Here is a 19,587-nt window from a genome sequence, read left to right as displayed (position 1 = left end):
ATGTAGGCATAAAGCCAGCCAAACTTAGCAATCTTTCTCTCACCTCTCTGGTTACACTAAAAATGCCGAGATATAGCTGACAGCCCTGAACTGTGATCAGGAAGGCTGGCGGCAAGGAGGCTGGGCATGTGGGCTTTAGAACTACAACCATAAATCTGGCTCTGACCAGGAAACATGAATTCATTTAGCAAATACTTAGTATGTCTTCAATGCCAATCACTGTGTTTGGCTCTGTGGATTCAACAGCCAAATATGAATAGATAGATTTGGTCCCTGCTTGTCTGGAGCTGAGTAAAAAACCCACCAACTCAAAGGAACGTGGTACAGCAGGAAAAAAAAAAAAGGTAAGATTTAGAGCCAAAAGGACCTTCGTGAAGACTAAGCCTGATACCTGTGAACAAGTCATTTCATCTCTTTGAGGCATGCTATATTCATCTGTAAAATGTGGCAAATAGTAATATTTATCTATGATAAGGCCATGTCATAGATCAAATAAAGAAAATAGATGTCAAAGTCTGCCATAAGCCATAAAGTTAAATACAAAATGTAGTATTATAATAATAGCTGACATTTATTAAATTTATTACTAGGTATCAGGCCAAGTCCTTGCTTTTTCTTTTGTTTGCTTTTTAAAATTACTTTGTTGGAGTATAAAACTAAAAGGACATGGCACATATTTGGCATAAATCAAATATGTAAATGCAAGAATGATAAGGAAATAATTCGCTGTCCAGGTAAATGAAGGTAGGACATCAGCCTCAACACTGTATATTTAGATACACACCAGTTTATGGGCAGACCACCCTGGAGAGAAAATCCACAACACATGCCCTAACAGCAGCTGGCAATACTGTCCACACTGCTGTAAGGCTGGGAGGAATCTGGTGCAAATGTAATAGGGCCCTGGTATAAACATTCTAAAGAGATGCTATTTGATTCAGTAGATGAGCCTTGGATTCTCTCGGGGGTGAAAGGAGCAACATAAATAGGTAATCTACCTCAAGAGCACAAAGAAACAAAGGATACATGCAGAGGAGTTACTGCTTCAATCTAGAGCCTTCACTTCACAAACAAAATAAGCTTTGACTCAAAGTAACAGGACTATAGCCAAGAAGGGGTTTGGGGTGGAAAGGAATGGTAATGATCCAAACTTCTTTTTCCACCAAGGGGAACAGAAAATTAATTTACATTCAGCATGCAGTAGATCTTTACTTTGGAATGCATCTTTTGGACAGACACACCCAACAATCAAAAACGTCATGATAAATGATTTAATACATTCATCTATTTGTCCCTTAAAATATTTACTGAGTTATCAATGTTAGATGCTAAACAGTGCCCTAGACACTAGGGGCACACAATATAGTGTAATAAATTTCAGGGTAGAGGGAAGGGAAGGATGCCATTAAAGACATAGGGCAGGACCCTAAAGAACACTCAAGGAAGAAAGTCAAAAATGGGACAAACATCCCCCCGATCCCCGCCGCCAAAAAAGGAGAAAGTCAAGGAAGGCTTCCCAGAGTCTTGAAGAATTAGTATAAGTTTTCCCAAGTTAAAATATATATATATATTACATACACATATACACGTACACACATGTATATATTTGTATAAGTTTTCCAAGCAGAAGCAAAAACCTATGCAAAGACCCAGGGATGTAAGAGAATATGAGTATGGTATCCTTTGAGCAACAGACCAAGAAATTCACCATCTGGAAAGTCTTTCCATTTCTGTAAGCATTTTGTTATAGGAAAAGTAATAATGGATTCTTTGAACAAATTCCACAGCCTGTGTCCCAAATACAAATGCCTGGAGGGGTAGGGCTGAAAAGGAAATGAGAGAAGCAGGCTGGGTGGGGACTGCTGTGAAATGAAGGACATTTGCCCCTTCTAAAGGTGGCAGCCCCGACATGTCTCTGGCCAATTCCCTCCACATGGGGCTGTGGGCCCAAGATTGCCAAGTCCTCCTGTTATTTTTTCTAGAGTAACAGTAAATCTGAATTTTCATGTAAAAGTTCCTAGCTTTTTAAATTTTAGAAACTAATTTAAAAAAAAAAAACTTTTTCAAGTATAGGGTGGGTCAAACAAAACCCAGCTGGGGCCCAGATTCGGCCTGTGGTCTGCCAGCCTACACCCTTGGTACATGGGAAGAAACGAGTATCCTTTGAGAACAGGCAGTGAGGGCCAATGGAGAACGCAGGAGCTGGAGGCAGGCTGGACTTGGTGAGAATCCTGGCTACCACTTACTTGCTGTGTAGCTTTGGGGAAGCTACTTAAGCCCTCTGGGTCTTAAGTTTCCTCATCTGTATAATGAGATAATAATACTGCATCGCTGAGAGGCTTAGATGAAATACTACATAGGAAGCCCCTTATACAGTGCTTTTTAGGAAAACAAGCCCAAGAAGAAAAGAAATCCCATGTTAGATAATGAAGTATTGCCAACCAGAAAGGTTAGTTATAACTACAAGATTATTTTTAATGGAAAATGACTAAAAAATAATAAAAGCATGAGCATTATGTTGTAAGCAGTAAACTATTTCAACCAACCATGAATACTGTCCCATTATTAATTTTTTTGTATATACAGCCAATCTTTTATTCTATACCAATAATTTCTTTTAAAAAATGCATTTATAAGTCTGCACATTCAGTCTTGTAATTATTTTCCTTTAGCATTATACTGTAAACTTTGTTGTTGCTATATAAATATTTATTATCTACTCAGTACATAAGCCGCAGTGATTTTTTTTTTTAAGTCATAAAACAGATCGTGTCACACCCATGCTTAAAATCTATCAACCAATGCCTATTCTCTTAGAATAAAATCCAGATTCTTGCCCATGGCCTCAAGGCTGTACAGGATCTGGTCCCTGCCCACTTCTCCAACTCACCTCCTACTACTCTCAGCCTTGCTCATACCCTCCCAGCCCTGCTGACCTCCTTTGCTGATCTCACAGGTGCTTTCCTCCCCTCAGTCAATCTGATGCACCCTCTTCCTGAAAATCTCATCATTTGGGTCAAACAAAAGCTCCCGAGAGAGAACACTCTAGCCATGCCATTTCTGTTCATCTTTGTTTTTCCTTCATAGCATTTTCCAGAAAATAAAATCACTTTGTGTGTGTGTATATGCCTCCTTGTCTATTTTCTGCCTCTCTACGCTAAAATTTAAGTTCCCAGAAGCCTAGCCAGAGTTCTCACCTGTCCTGCTCACCTTGGCATCCCCAATGCCCAGCAGTGCCTATTACACAGAAGATAATCAATATTTGTTAAAAGAAAAAAATGAACATACCACCCATTGTTCTGGGCAGCAGATCCTCCTGAAGTCATCACTTAGAAGTGTCTTGCCTGAACTTATTTATTCAAACCCTACAAGGCAAACACTTGAAAAGGTAGTAGAGTGAAATGGTGATGAGCCCATACTCTGGATCTGAAATGCTAAGGTTCAAATCCCAGGCTTGTCATTTATTAGCCGAGTGACCATGGACAAGTTGCTTAACATCTATGAGCCATCTGTAAAAGATGATACTTCATAGGGTGGTTGTGAGGATTCAATGAGTTAACACAGATAAAATGCTTTAAGAAGTGCTTCGGCTACTGTTTTCATCTATTTCCTTGTTATGTTCTTATTGCTTAGTTGATCAGTACCTTTCCTCTCTAGATTAATTTCTTGAAAGAAGAGACCACTTCCAGATTTCCACGGTGAGCTGCACAGGCCCCCATAGGAGGGGGATGGGGGCAGAGCTGTGATATAGCTCTTGATGTAGGTTTGCTTACATTGTATGAGATTATGAGCAGGTCATTTAACTATTTTGAGCTTCGGTTTCCTCATCTGTAAAAAAGTGATAATATCTACCCCCACAAAACAGGGGTAAAGATTAAATAAAATAATCCTTACAAAATAAAATAATTCTGGGGCTGGAGGCAATGATGAATTTTAGGGGAAGAGAGAAGAAGGTAATCAGTAAATCAATCTGCTTTGCAGTTCAATGCCGGCTGCCTTCTGGTGTCAGTATTACACATCGGATGTGGATGATTCAAATAAATGAATGACTCTGAAAATATGTTTTGTACTCTTCTACTGTCTATTTTCTATGATTGCTTCTGACAACTTTGTGGTGGTTTTAGATGCTTTCCTTAGCTATTAGTCAAACAGGAAAAACATACCACTCATTACAGCCAGCTCCATGAAATAAGATAGTCTAGTGTTTAAAACTCTCTCGATTTGGTGACAGGATGTTACTGACATGCCCATCAGCACAAAAACATTTTAAAACACAATAGAAGTGAAAATTAAGCTACTATAAGAATATCTACTTTATAAAGCACTTTGCAATAGCTCACTAAATTACAATAATTCCACAAGGCTGATATTATCCTCATTTTACAGCTAAGTGCAGAAACTCAGAGAAGTTGATTTAGCTTGTCTAAGGTCTCAAAATTGTAAATGGTAGAGGAAGATTTAAATGCAAGTGTGTTTGGCTTCAAACCCTGTACTTTTCTTTGTTACAGAACTGTGTTATATCTCTCCAAGTTCCTCAACATCTTGAATTGGCTCTAATTGTATTGCTAAGACCTGATGAATGTAGGTGAATCATACTAGACCTATACATGGAATTTAAAGCCAGAGTAACTAACAGAAATAGTTCTACCATATTTCCATTAAAAAGAAATGGTATATTTCAAAGAAAGGAGTGGCTTCAACTCTCATAAAGTTTCAAGATTAGAAGAAACCTAACGACAGTATCAATAAGAATGAAAGGCTCTAAAAATGAGCTGGGGCAAGTCTCTTATTTTATAGAAGGGACCAGAACAAGGCTTTCCCAAGCTCTAACAGTTTTCGATAGTTCCTACTGCAAAGCACTCAACTGACATCTTCCACAGGTAGCAGGAAGTAATCAAACCCCCTCTCCAAGCATCCAACCTCCCAGGTTCCTCCGAAAAAAGTGAACATATATAGGAAAAGGCACATTAGAATAAATCAGAGAATCATTTACTCATTTTCTCAATATGTTATCAGGGAACAGAAGCAGAGAGACATTAACTAGGGAGATGGGAGAGACAGATATATTTTTCTAAACCCATCAACAAAATCCTCTGACATTCTAGCCCTTTGGTTCCAGACCTATGGAATCAACAATGAAAACCTCAAACTATGAAATGAGTAGCTTTCTGCTCTGCTGACAATGGCAAAAAGAGGAAATGAGTTAAAGAAAGAATTGGAAAATCTCCATGCAGCCCCTACAAGCCAGTTAATTATCTTCCATTAACACTGAGCTGTCAGGATTGACATCAGCCCCGTTAACTTTCTTGACCTTCCTCAGTCTGCACCTTGTTACCCTACAATGTTTCATGTTTATAAAGATAGGAGACTCCAGCTGTTCCGGCCTGACAGAACTTAATTTACATTTGGCCTTAATTAAGATGAGAGTCAGAATCATTGAGACCAAATGGAAAAGCCAGACTGCTGGGGGTTATGAAAGATTCAAATGGCATTTTCTTCCTTTTATCTGACAATTCTTATTAAGGAGACCTATGTCAACTCAAAACACATAAACCTTAAATATAAAGGACATGATTAAAATTCCGTATTGCAGGACTAGGACCCAAGTGACTATGCCCAAGGGCTCTGGCGATCTTAGTACATCACTTCTGTCTTCTAGGGAGTCTGAATTCCAAATTTTGCCCAACTCCCTCTGACATCTGATTCCAGGCTAAGGACAAGGAGCACATGAATGACAGCAATACCGAAGTGAGCCTTCAGCTCTGACTCCTCCATCTAGCTCACCTCTCACAGCCAATGAGTCTCAACGTCCTGCTGGCAGTACCCATTAAAGATTTCTAGAATCCATCTCGTCTCCATCCGACAATGCCTAATTCAAATCTAATTACGTCTCACCTGGAGTACTGCAACAGCCCCTTACCGGGCCACTGTCTTCAAAAAATATTTATTGAGTACCTGCTAAGTGCCAGACATTTGATTAGGGGTAAGAACACAGCAATGAACACAATGAATATGATCTCCATCCTGCATGGATTACAATAGTTGGAGGCGCCAAGCATTATACAAATCATCATACAAACTGACATATGATTACAATTTATTAAAAATACAATGCAGTAAAGTTAAGAGTGCAATGACAAGAGACTTCTGATTTATCTGAGGGTCAGGAAAAGCTTTTTTAAGGAGTTGACAATACAGCTGAGACCTAAATGTTGAATTAGAATCAGTGGTGAATAGAGGAAAGAATACTCAGGGCAGAAGGCACAGCATCACATTGTTAGGATGGGGTCAGCAAACTTTTGCTTTAATGGTTTAAGAGAGTAAATATTTTTAGCTTTGCAAGCCGTATAGTCTCTGTCTCAACTATTCAGCTGTCACTGCAATGCAAAAGCAGCCACAGACAATACATAAATGAATGAGCCTGGCTGTGTTCCAAGAGAACTTTATTTATGGCCACTAAAATTTTAATTTCATATAATTTTTACAGATCACAAAATATTATCCTTCTTTTAATTCTTTTTCAACCATTTGAAAATGTAAAACCCATTCTTAACTTCCACGACATCCAAAAACAGGCAGCAGGCAAGATTCGGCCCATGAGCTGCAGTGTGCCAAGCACTAGTCAAGACTCTGAGGTGGCAAAGAACTGGGTGTGTTTGAGGCACCCTGAGGGGATCCCCGTGGATGGATGAGAGTGAGCAACACGCCAGAAACACAGGAAGTAGACAGGAGGGGGCAACCTTCTGGGTCACGTTACAAATTTTAGAACTTATCGTAAGAGCCAAGCAAAGGCAAAGGGCTATAACCAGGGAAGAAAACAAGTTTTTACTCCCACAGGCATACATATTCTCATCTCTAAACCAATCTCCTCAGCCCTGCCAAAGGGAACTAAGACATTCCCTCCCTTGCTTAAAAACCATCAACCAATCTCTATTACCAAATATGCCCTTAACAAACCGAGGCCTCATTTCCTACTACACTTAGGGAAATACCCCAGACTCATGTCCTGGGACTTACTTTATCAAAAATGAACCATGGTCTCTCTCTAGAACATCCTTCCTGTCTTCTTTATTAGAATAAGACCCTCTACTCATGTCTTGAGTCTCATCTCAAATAACTCCTCTGGGAAGCAAATCATTTTCTCAGAAAGCACTCTGCATATTCCCGTATCACTGTGCTTAGTACATATTCAGATGGCTCTGTTTTCATGTCTCTCTCCTCCACCCATACCCTCCTTAGGCTCCCCCACCACTGTCCCCAGTGGACTCTGTGCCCCTCCAAGGTAAGAAAGACTGAGTCTTCTTTGTGCCCATATCCCCAGTGCCTATCATACTGCTGGTTCACAGCAGGACTTCAGTCAAAATTTAGCAAATTAAAGAGTAACTAGAATAAACAAATGGCAGCCCAAATGAACCAAGCACACAGCCTCATGTTCTGACACTGAATGTGTAGTTGAATAGCTAGCTCTACAGAAGCTATCTAACTTCCTTGTGCCTCAGTTTCCCATACCTCCATTAAAAAGGAGATACTATTTACTGATTCTCTATAAATGGATGTTTTTCAGTATTTAAGCACAGAGCCTTTAGCATTGAAAGTGGTTTCAGTAAGTGTGCTGGAGAGCAATGTCAGCAACACCTGGAAGCTTGTTAGAAATGCAAATTTTCAGACCCTACCCCAGGGCTACTAAATCAGAATATGCAGTTTAGCAAGATCTCCAAGTGATTCGTTTACACATGAAAGTTTGAGAGACATTATAAGCCAGCCTGGTCAGGCTTGAAGGAGATGCTAAAACTGATTTTAGAAATAGCTTCGATTTTCAATTTGCAATCACAGCAAAACCAAAGGGATTCTCAGCAAGGATTCCTGTGCATGCTTACCAAAAAATAATAATAAATCAAAACAATTTTCAAACGGATTTAAGGCTCAATCTTCCGAAAGTTAAGTACACAATAAGCCAATGTTTAGAGCCTTACTCAGAAAATTCTGAAATAGAATTGATTAAATGAATGGATGGATGGATTGATGGTTGGTTGGTTGGATGGTCTTAGAAGGTCAAAATGAGTGCCATGCAATCTAGAGCTTTATTTTATATGGCCTCTATCTTTTGCATTTTGATCGCAAGTACACCATAGAGGTTCATATCGAATGTACATTTAGATCTGGATATACAACCCAGAGCTGGCCACGAAGTAGGTGTTCAATAAGGTCCTGATGGTGCACCAGTAACCACCTGCCTGACCCTGCTAGCTTAATTCAGTATAGCTCTTTCTTACTTATGGCTAAGAAGGGAGATATATTCAATTTGTTTCTTCTCTTGCACCATGTTTAGTCTGGCTTGAAGAACATCGCTGCCCTAGTTCCTGGTCTAACCCAAGTGGCACCCATTACGGAGGGATTTTAGTACTGCGTGGCAAGATTAGATGAGCTGGGTTTGGAGGCCAATAGACATGGTTTAAATTCTGGCTCTACCATCTGCCTAGGAAAGCCATTTAACCCTCTTTCAGCCTCAGTCTCCTATACTCTCTACCAGGCAGAGCTTGTTAGGATTAAATCAATTAATGCCCTTAGAACACACAGCAGAGTGTGGGGCAGTGAAGAGCAGTTCCATATTCCTATTTGTTTTGCAGCATACATTTAGATCAGGTTTTCAAACATTAAAAGTGGAAAAAAGTGAGGTCTCGGGTTTGAATTGCTTTGCCCAAAGTCACACAATGTGATGTTGGTGGAGACAAAATCAGAATGCTGAAACCGACTTCTAAGACACTGTGTTTTCAAACTCTTAGCAACTATAGAAGGCTTTCTGCAAATTAAAATTCACAAAGTAGCTAAATACACAAAAGCTATAACTTGATGCCTTTTTTGCTTATCTCCCTTCTGCCCCTTCTGACAATCCAAGAACACCTTCTCAGCACCCTTAAACTCCCCCATTTCCACGTATATTTTGAGTAATTGAAAATACAGCCCACCTGAAACCTCAGAGCTAGTACATGAATCATGCCAGGTCTTACTCTTTAGATGGATTCTCTCCTCACCAGACCACCTAGGGTTTTCAAGTCCCTGAGATTCCCAGAAGCCTTGAACTTTCTCACACATCCATCTATAATGAGAACCATTAAGCTGACATCACCACTCTCCACACTTCATAAAGGATCCTAACATCTGGAAATGGGAACTACCTGCAAGTGCTTTGACCAAAGATCACCATATCACTCAAGGACAGAGAAACTCAAGTTCAGGCAAGATGAGAAAGGACTATGCTAAAATGCCAACAAGGCCAGAGATTAATCATTTGGGGCTAAAAGTGTATAGAGAAATAAGGTTCTGGTCAGAAGATTTGGACTTAAATCCCAGCTCTGCCACTTTCTAGTTGGAATGCTAATTAACCTCTCTGAACTTCAGTGAAGTATTGAATATTAACAGAATTGACTTCAGAGTCAGTGAGTCTTAGGTTCAAATCCTGGCTATATCACATACTTACTGTGTTATTTTGGGTGAGCTGATTAATCTCTATCAGCTTTAGTTTTCTTGTCTATAAAAGACAGCCCCCCTGCCCCAAAAGGAAAGAAGGAAGGAAGGAAGAGAGGGAGGGAGGAAGAAGGAGAGGGAGAGGGAGGGAGAGGGAGAGGGAGAGGAGAGAGAGAGAGAGAGAGAAGAAGAAGAAGGAGGAGGAGGAGGAGGAGGAGGAGGAGGAGGAGGAGGAGGAAGAGGAGGAGAGAAAAACAAACAAACAAACAAACAAACCTGACTTCACAGGGCTGCTGTTTGGATCTAAGGAACAATCTGTGTCACATATTTATCACAATGCCTTGCATGAGTTAAGCATATAAAAACAAGAATGATTTAACTGCAATATAAACAATAAAATGAGATCAACCTTCCTCAGAGAGTTGCTGGGAAAACCAAACATAACAGACTTAAGCAGGGTGCCTGGTACAGACAAATCCCCAATAAATGGAATCCTCTACTATCATAGTTGACCCTTGAACAACACAGGTTTGAACTAAGTGGATCCATTTATATGTGGATCTTTTCAATACATACTTATAGTACCATATATGTTTTTTCTCTTCTTTATGATTTTCAAATTAAGATTTTCCTTTCTCTAGCTTACTTTATCATAAGAATAAAGTATATAGCACACATAACATACAAAACATGTGTTAATCCACTATTTACATTATCGGTAAGGCTTCCAGTCAACAGTAGGCTATTAGTAGTTTTCAAGGAATCAAAGTTATACATCTGCGTGGGGTGTCAGCACCCCTAACCTCACTGTTTTTCAAGGGTCGACTGTACTAGTATCCCCTCTTCAACCCTATGCACTCACCTCCTTTAGCCACAGGAGCTTCGGGGCCTGCATTTCCACAGACATCACACCCCCGACATACTGCAGGACACTATGCTTGGTTTTGTTGATCCTGTGGACCTGACTGACTGCTCGGTGGTCCAGCCACATGATGATGTTTCGATGGGAATCTCCTAGCAGAAACAGGGAGATGAAGATACATGTGCATTATTATCCTTCCAATTCAAGGGCAATTATGCATTCCCCAGGGCAAAGAGCTGCACAACTTCTATAATTTCACCCAACAATGATGAACAAGTGAAAGGACTACCATCAAGGCTGATTATAACACTCTAATCCAAACTTTAGATTTCCTTTCAAGAGGTGTGTTCTTTAACTATAACCCCAGGGTTAAACTAAAACCAGTCAAGATCTTCCAAATAATTCTATCGTCATTCACTCTCTCCCAACTTCTTCCTCTCCTACTCCTTCTAAACTAGAAAAGCTTTTCTGGGTATATATTTAGGAAGAGCCTATGAAATAAGCCTAAAACAATAGTTTGGCTTTTTAAGATCTGTCCCCTTTAAATATGGACAAATATTTCAACAGTATAATATATTTAATATAATACATCTAATACATCTGCACAATGGCTTTTATCTGCTTATATTCCCAAATCTTCTAGTCACTTTAATTAAAATCAGTTAAGTTTTTTTCCCTTACTCAGTTACTTTGGTAGCACAGGAAGAATACACGTTTTGGAATCGAGCAGACCCAATGGGAAATACTGACTCTTTCAGTTATAAGCAGAGATATATTGAGAAAGTTATTAAACTTTTCTCAACCTCAGTTGTCCTCATCTATAGAATAGGGACAATACCTAATAGCATATAGGGATTAATAATGGGCATAAAGGATATGGCAAGTACCTATCACATAATAGGCCCTCAGGGGGAGTAAATCATAAAGAACAGAAACTAACTGGAAAAGGGGCATGGGCACCTTCACATCCTACCTCTACCATTCTGCAGCCCACATAGCACCTGACTGTCCCTTCTCCCTTCCTTAGCCTCTGTTAATTGATCATGTACTGACAGAAAAGCCAATACTCTAGACAGCCCTCTGCTTCCTCAGATGGCAAAATGCAGGGAAAAGCAATGAATATACCTGAGATTATAAGAAGAAAAGATCAAAGGGGACCCAACAGTAATTGAACCAGGCACTTTCACACATTATTTTATTTAATGGCAAAATAACAGCACCAACTATATAACTTTGCTAATAGCAAATGGTTATAAAGTTCTTTGTGTCTGTGTGTGTCCCAAGCCCTGTGATAAACATTTTACATACATCATCTAAATTCTCAAAACAATACTTTGATCTAGGTTACTTGCAGTGACAAACTGACTCTGAGGTTGAAGACAGGCCTACTTTCTCATAGCTAGGGAAAGCATGAAGTGTGCTCTGAAAACAGATCTGTGCAGAGGACAGATAAATAAAGTGATAAAACAAACTAGAGCTACACATATCAACATGAGTAGTGACACCAACTGGGACATTTTTAAACACAATACGTATTGTTTGTTGCAGGTATATACATATGTGGTAAAAGCACAGAACACCAACTGCAGCATAATGGTCACCAGCTGGGCAGAGGGGCGGGGATGGGTAGAAGGACTAGGCTGAAGCTTCAAGTAGTTCTTTAAAAAGAAAAGACACTTGAGGCAAATATGGCTAAATTTCACCTGTTTATCCTTAGTAGTGGATACACTGAAGACTATTACTTTACGTCCCGTATGTTTGAAAACAATTTTTTTAAACTTAAAAGAAAAATAGTCAACCTATGAAAATATCTCAATTAGGTCATCATCATCATCATAAGGCCAGGGCTCAGTCACTGGTTTGCCTACCTGGAGAGATTTCGGTCCCATAAAAGTTCCTCAAAAAACAGTAATTATTTGAAAATAAGAAAGTACATGAGATCTTCCCATAGGTACATCTCAGATCTGTTTTTCACAGCTGAGTGATTCTACTGTATAAGCTCTGGTTCTCAACCCAGGTTCACATTAGAAACCTTGAAAAGCTTTAAAAATACTGATGTCCATGTCCCATTCCAGAACTGTCATCCACTCAGAATGTGGGTATGTGGGCACACACACATGCACATGTGCGTGGGTGTGTGGATCTTGAGGAGAACAATATCAGTGTTGCTTCTTAAATATAGTATTGAATGTATCTGCAGCTGCTTCAAGACAAAAACGGCTGTTACTAAACTTCTAACTGTAAAGACAGACCAATCAGCTACTACTGCCTCTAATGAAAGGCTCTCAAGATGCAGTCAGAATAATGCAATAAGTGTGCAGAATCGAGTACTTTATCATATTTATTATAACAATTAATTAATCATTTTAACTTTAGACAAAAACTGAGAAATTAATCTTTATTCAGTTCTTATAGAAAACCACAAATGATTCCACTGAAAGTTCATTTAATCTTTTATTGAGTATCTACTATATGCCAGGCACAGTGCTGGGATACCAAGAAGAATGTGCCACAGTCCCTGCCCTTACAAAGCATGTGGTTGAATGGAAAAAAGATTCTACATGGGGTACTGACTGGCAGAACAGCAGTATCAGGCATAGGAACACAGGAGGAGGAGCACAGAGAAGGCGCTAGTTAACTGAGCCCGAGGCTGCACAGAGGCAGAAATGCTTTAATTTAGTTCGGAAAATGGCCAGTAGGTAGCCAGGTGAAAGGGTGAGGAAAGAAGTTCTACACAATAGAGACAGGATGTGAAACAAATGGAATACAGATCCAAGAAAATGTCATATTCTAAGAGAATTGGATGCAATTTAGTAGAGCAAAATTTGAGTTACACAGGCAGTTTACCTAAGGACAGATTATTTATCCATGTATGCATTCAATTAATATTTTGAACAATTCATAGATGTTCCAGGCATACTTAAGAGGGAAAAATTACTATTAATCAGTAAAAACATCTAAATATTAGGTTTGTGTTACAGAGTAGCTTCGGTAGCAACTCCCTCCCCAGTTCCAAATCACGACTCTGCTCCTCTCCCTCCCAACCGCTGCTATGGCTGAGATGACCCAACCAGAGTTATGCTTTGAGCTTGGCAGGCTGCAGAAGTAGGAAGCACAAAGCTGTGACACTGCTGTCCAACCCAGGGGCTATTCCAATCTTCAAAGGAAGAATGATCAAACAAGAAAGGCATTACAATGAGACTATTTTATCATACAGCAGTGACTATTGTTCTTAAACTACTGTATTACATTTTCTTGAGTTTGGGTTTCCGGTTTTGTTTTGTTTTCATTTTTTGGTTAACATCTAGAGATGGTAACAGTTTTACCTGTCCTGTAGGTTTTGTTTTTTAACAGTGATGGTTAATATCCTGACTCCAGTTCCTGGTCCTCATGATTACTCCAGTTAACCAATCAAGAGTTGGTCACTGCCACATAGGTAGCAGCAGTCTTTAAAAGGCCTTTAAACCACCTTTAAAATTCTAATTTCATTTTCTAGCACAGGATGCTACATTTCAGAGAAAATCTAATCTTAATAGAAACTGCTGAAAGGCAAGAAATTCGTGAGGGGCACCTGTAGTTGGATATATTTGATGAACGGGTACATCTTAACCTTTTAGGTGAAATAAAATTATTTCAACACTTATAATGAAGGTTGCGACTGAGCTATCCTTTTAATAGAAGGCCTGTTAACAGGAGGCAATTCTACCTACAATGAGAAAAACGATGGCATCCAGCACAGGCATGTATCTAAGCAGGTTTAACAAGGATCTCTCATCGGCCACTTCAGTGTTCTTATTCTTAATATTTTAACCATCCATTCACCTGTCCCCAATGATTCTCCACATATTAGAATTACCAAGGAAACTTTTTAAAAATGCTGATGCCCTATCCTTGCCCAAAGCCACTGAATACAAATTTGGGGGGTAAGACTCATGAATTGGTAATTTTAAAAGCTCCCCAGGTGATTCTAATGTAGAGCCAAAGTTCTTTTAGAAAGCATATTTTTAGCAGATTAGAAAGTACAGAATCCTTGGAATTTGGGACTTTTAACATCTAAAATCTCACCCCAAATGATGATTCTTCCTACTGTATCCCTAACAGACAATCGCCTAACCGCTACATAAAGAAAGCTAATAAAGGAAGTGCTGACAGTCTCCTAACATGGCCAGCTACATGGCTAGACACATTTCATAATTGGAGAGAGCCTCCTGCTGCTGAGGTGAGGTCTGCTGGTTCAGCCCCATCCTTTGGTCTCTGCTTTCAGAACAATGCCAACTGAGCCAGGAAATAGTCACTGAGAACAAGGGCCATTCATATTCATCTTTGAAGCCCCAGCACTTAATAACAGGGCTTGGTACACAGTAGGTGCTAGTAAATATAGCAAGAAAGGAGAAAAGTATGTGTGTGTGTGTAAAGGATCCATTTGCATGCTTTTGCAGCACACGTAATTTATAAAAATCATTATTCTATGCCTTTGGTCTATAGAAGTGAGTAGAACACATTCTCTTTGCTTGAGAAATTCATAATTGGATGGAAGAAACTTTTCTGAGCATTAAGGTGTGTCAGGCTCTCACTTAATTCTTACAGCAAAGCTAGTGTTTCATTATTCCAATTCTTTCAAAGGAGAAAACTGTGACATGCAGAGGTTAAGTGACTCACTCAGGGTGTCACAGCTCAGCAGTAGCTAAGCTGAGATGTGGAACGTCTGACTGCAATTCCAGGGTGTTTCAGTGTGCCCTAGTATCCACAGCCACCAGTTAAGAAAGACACTGCTTACAGCAGTGTCCACTGCTAAGGGTTCTTCAACACAGTCTAGCCCAAAATATGTTTGTAATGCCTATCTTGGCAACAAGTGACTGACAATGCCTAGAGCCACAATCCTTTAGATGCAATTTCCAGTGCACCACTGTCTCCACCACTCCCAAATGATTTCTGCTCATTAAAACGTTAAATATCAGTTGAAGTTTATCATTGCACCTTACCTACCGAGTCAGTGTAGACTTTTGGGTTTATAACCTAAGCACTAGCGCTACTGGCTAAAATTTCCCAAAAGGAAATCCTTACCTACTGTGAAAAATTTCTGACGATGAACCCAAGTGGCACTTTACATTTGAAGCAGCTCATTACTGTAGTCACGAGTGTCTATTTGAACAAACTCATTAAATGGGAATGACCTTTGGTCTGGCTATTGAAAACAGAGACCATCTATCCTCAGTTTCTGTGTGATGCATGGTCCTATCTGCCTTGTTCTATTTCCTTTAAATGAACTTGGATCACCCACTCAAATGAATGTGGCACAGGAGTTTCATATGCAAAGCAACAGCAGGCACTGACACCTTCTTGCTAGAAAACACTGTCTGTTTCAAGTCTACTCACTCTTAGCAAAAGGTTCCATGTCCTTCTTTCATCACAGTCTCTACTATGGCTCTTGTGCTTTATTTATGGAACCAAGTTTCCCCCTAATCCAGGACCCTGATTCCACCCCCTACCAACTGCTTTCCAAGTTTTTAACCTCTGGGACATGATCTCTGGCCTCTATGCTCCACCTCTAAATCTTACTTTCAGTGGTAAGAGACAGCTGACGTCATGTTCCACCTGGGCCCTTAGAATTGATCAGCCACGTATGCCCCAACTAGTCTCCCGCCACCAGGGAAAAAAAGAGGAATGGGTCCTACCTTCAAAGTTTACTGGTAAAGGATGAAACTGCTTATCCAAAACAACCAGAGAGCATGTGGCATCAAATCCAAGCCCTCGAATTTGGTTTAAATCGATCCCTTGTACAACTTTCTGTTTTAAAAACAAAAACATAAATTGTAATGCAGGTCTTCTAAGAGATTGAAAACAAGTTATGACTAGAAGAAATGAATGACAGAATAGAAAAAATATTTACAATATAAAATAGATAAAAATTCAATATCACTAAAATATCAGGATCCTATAAATTAATGAGAAAAAGACAACCAATCTAATTGGAAATTAAGCAAAGGACATGACACATCACTTCATAAAATAAAAAGAAATAATCAAAGAGCATATAAAAAGATTCCTAACTCCATCGCATTTCAATAAATACAAATAAAAATATACCACTCTCTGCTTTTGTATCATAGTGGTAAGATATGGAGAAGTAAAACTTCAACATTATTCTAACGATGTAATAATTTAGTATAAATTTTGAAGAATAATTTTATAGTATTTGTTAAAATGTAAGACATGCATTACTTTTGGCTCAGCAACCCCACTCATAGGAATCTATATTAGCAAATTATTAGCATAAGTAAATAAAGTTATATGTAGATAAAGGTTAACTGTAGCACTGCTTAAAATATATTTAAAAATTAGAAACACTAACTTTTATTAAATAAATTACGGTACATCTGTAAAATAGAATATTCTCCAACCATTAAAAAGAAAGAGGTAGAGAAATAACTTCTGGGTGTGGTGGTATAAAAGGTCAGCCAGTACACTTGGCAGAATAAAAGTATAAAACTATAAAAAAATCATCATAAAGAAACATTTGGGGGCTATAGAAATTGACCAAAGCCACAAAACAAATTAAGCATTTATTCTTGAAAAATCAAAATTGTAATTATAACATTCCCACCCCCCCCAAAAAAAACAAACAAAAAAACTCTAGGACCAGATGTCTTCACTGGGAAATATTAAACGCTTAAGGTAAAAACAATACCATGCATATGGAAACTTGTTCAGGATGTAGTGAAGGAGGGAACATTTTCCAACAAATTTTACATGGCCAGCACTACCCTGATACCCAAGACAAAAAAAGACATCAAAAAAAGAGAAAACGACACTATAGAGCAATATCTATCATGAACGTAGGTGTAAAAATCCTTAAAAATATATTAAGAAACCAAATCTTACAACATACCTGCTAGAACAGCTATAATCAAAAACACTGACAATACCAAATGTTAGAAAAATGTGGAGAAAAGTGGAACCCTCACATTGGTGGTGGGAAAAAAGTTTGGCAGTTGTTTAAACATAGCTTACCACACAACTCAGCAACTTCACACCTAGGTATCTACCCAAGAAAAATAAAAATATATGTCAACACAAAGACTGTATGTGAATATTCATGGCTGCATTCTTCATAATACCCCAAAACTGGAAACAAAACAAATATCCATCATGGTTTAACCAAATGGTTAAACAAAGTGTGGTGTATCCATACTATGGAACAGTACTCATCAAGAAAACAGCACGAACTACTGATACATGCAACATGAATGAACCTTAAAAACATTATGCTAAGTGAAAGAAGTCAGACACAAAAGAATTCATGTTGTATAATTCCATTTACATAAAATTTCTCAAAAAGAGTTAGTATAAAAAGAGAAAGCAGATAAGGAATTATTTATGACTAGGGGTGGAGACTGACTGCAAACAGGCACGAGGGAACTTTTTGGGGTAACAAAAGTGTTCTAAAATTGGATTATAGTGATTATTCACAATTGTGCAAATTTAATAAAATCATTAAACTATGTATTTTAAATAGATGGATTTTATGGTATAGAAATTATGCCTCGAACTGTTAAATATTAATAAAAAGTTGAGCTATAAAAGATGAAATGGGAAGATATCCACGATATATTAGTAAGGTGAAAAACAAAAACAAAAAATAATTTACAACAAACTGCTAATAGTAGCTGCCTCTGAGTGCAGAAAGACCAGTTGCAGGAGATAGGAGATTTTTCACTTTGTTACATAATTTTTAAAGTTGTAAAATAATAGATTAAATGATTAATTCTATTTTTTATTTCTATGGTTTCCTTTTTTGAAAAAGCATGAGTGATCATAATCATTAATGTTTCCTATTAACTTAAAACATGACAATAACCTTTTAAATCCCACAAAAGTCAACCCAAAAGAGTTTATCTCCGTTTAAAATGCACAATTCTTCTTTTTTTCCCATTTTGGAATGCCAGACTTGTAATCTAGGATTCTATTTTTTACTACGTAACATGTTCCACATAAAAAGCTATATACAACTCTTATAGATTTTCGACAATGAAAAGCATTAAATTTTTCACACAATTCAATAAATAATAAAATGCTAGCATATATTGAACAACTACTATGTGTGTGCCAGGTGCTTTACATACATTATCTTATTTAATCCTTACAAAGCCCTCTGAAGAAACATTTAACATTTCCATTTCATAAAAAAATAAGTGAAGGACTAGAGAGGGAAGGAGAAAGCAAGCAAGATCTAGAGGCTGAGTAACTCAAACTTGCTCCTGTCACACAGCCAGGAGATGGCAGAGGCAGAAATCAAACTCAGAGCCTGTGTTCTTCCTATTTCACAATACTGCTTGCCTCTGTCATCATAGAATTTCTTGTTGCCCAAGAGACTCACTCTGTAAAGAAGACATGTGCTTTAGGGGAGAACATTTGCTAGTGGCCCATGTGGCCCATCTGTGACTGTTGGCAATATCTTTGCCCCACAGCAGCAGGTGAATGTCCTATAGGCCTTTACTACACTGATCAATCTAGACTTATGAGAGTGTGAGAACTAAACCCAATTCCCAGTCAGGTAGCATGGCCTCATCACAACAAGTCACAAAGACCTAGTTTCAAAACCTAGATCCACCACTTCGGCTATATATGACTGAGGGCAGGTTACACAATTCAAGCCATTCTAATCATCCTCTTGACTTGCTGGATCATGTCTCTTTAGCATTTGTAGGCACAGCTTCCTCTGCATGTAATGTCTCCCATCCGGACTTGGAAATCTCTGGATAGTGGTTAAGATCAATGGTGCCAGGTACAGACTGCCTGAGTTTGAAACCTGGCTCTGCCACCTAATAGTTATATGACTTTGGGAAGCCAGAAAATTAGTTCCCTTGGCTGCACAAAGCTATTACTTATACCTACATCTCCCAACAATGTTATGAGAATTCAGCAAAATAAGGTATGATTAGCCCAACATTTGGCATTTGAGGCACAATAAATAGTAGCCATTATTAGAATAAATTAGCAGCCTCAAATCTTCTTTGAACTTATGAGGCATCAATCAGTGAATCAACAGCCATCCCTAACATCTACCTACTATACCGTATTGGCCTCTGTGCCCACAGAGAGCAGGACTGACCCGGGCAAGCCCATCTCCGAGGCCTGCAGTTAGTCAAAGGAGGAATTGGGTGAAAAAATGCAGAAGACTCAATAAACTCAATACCACAAGGTAGTTTTGGAGTAGAAATGAACATGGGATATGGTATCAAAAGAGCCACCTTCTGGTT

General features: G+C 38.7%; 1 protein-coding gene across 6 annotated transcripts in view; it reads right to left on the bottom strand.

Annotated features, from left to right (window-relative positions):
- Window positions 1-19,587, bottom strand: part of FGGY (FGGY carbohydrate kinase domain containing) — a 364,704-nt gene that overhangs the window by 318,701 nt on the left and 26,416 nt on the right. For all 6 annotated transcript variants that reach the window (XM_039887657.1, XM_039887684.1, XM_039887635.1 and 3 more), the window contains 2 exons: window positions 16,003-16,114; window positions 10,328-10,479 (listed from right to left, as the gene is read on the bottom strand). In XM_039887657.1, coding sequence (XP_039743591.1) covers window positions 10,328-10,479; window positions 16,003-16,114 — 264 coding nt within the window. The remainder of the gene's footprint in view (window positions 1-10,327; window positions 10,480-16,002; window positions 16,115-19,587) is intronic.

This window comes from Pteropus medius, unplaced genomic scaffold (genome assembly GCF_902729225.1).
Source record: "Pteropus medius unplaced genomic scaffold, Ma_sr-lr_union100, whole genome shotgun sequence".
Taxonomy (NCBI): Eukaryota; Metazoa; Chordata; class Mammalia; order Chiroptera; family Pteropodidae; genus Pteropus; species Pteropus medius.
Note: the sequence above shows the minus strand (reverse complement) of the source record. Positions and strands in the feature narration are given on the sequence as shown.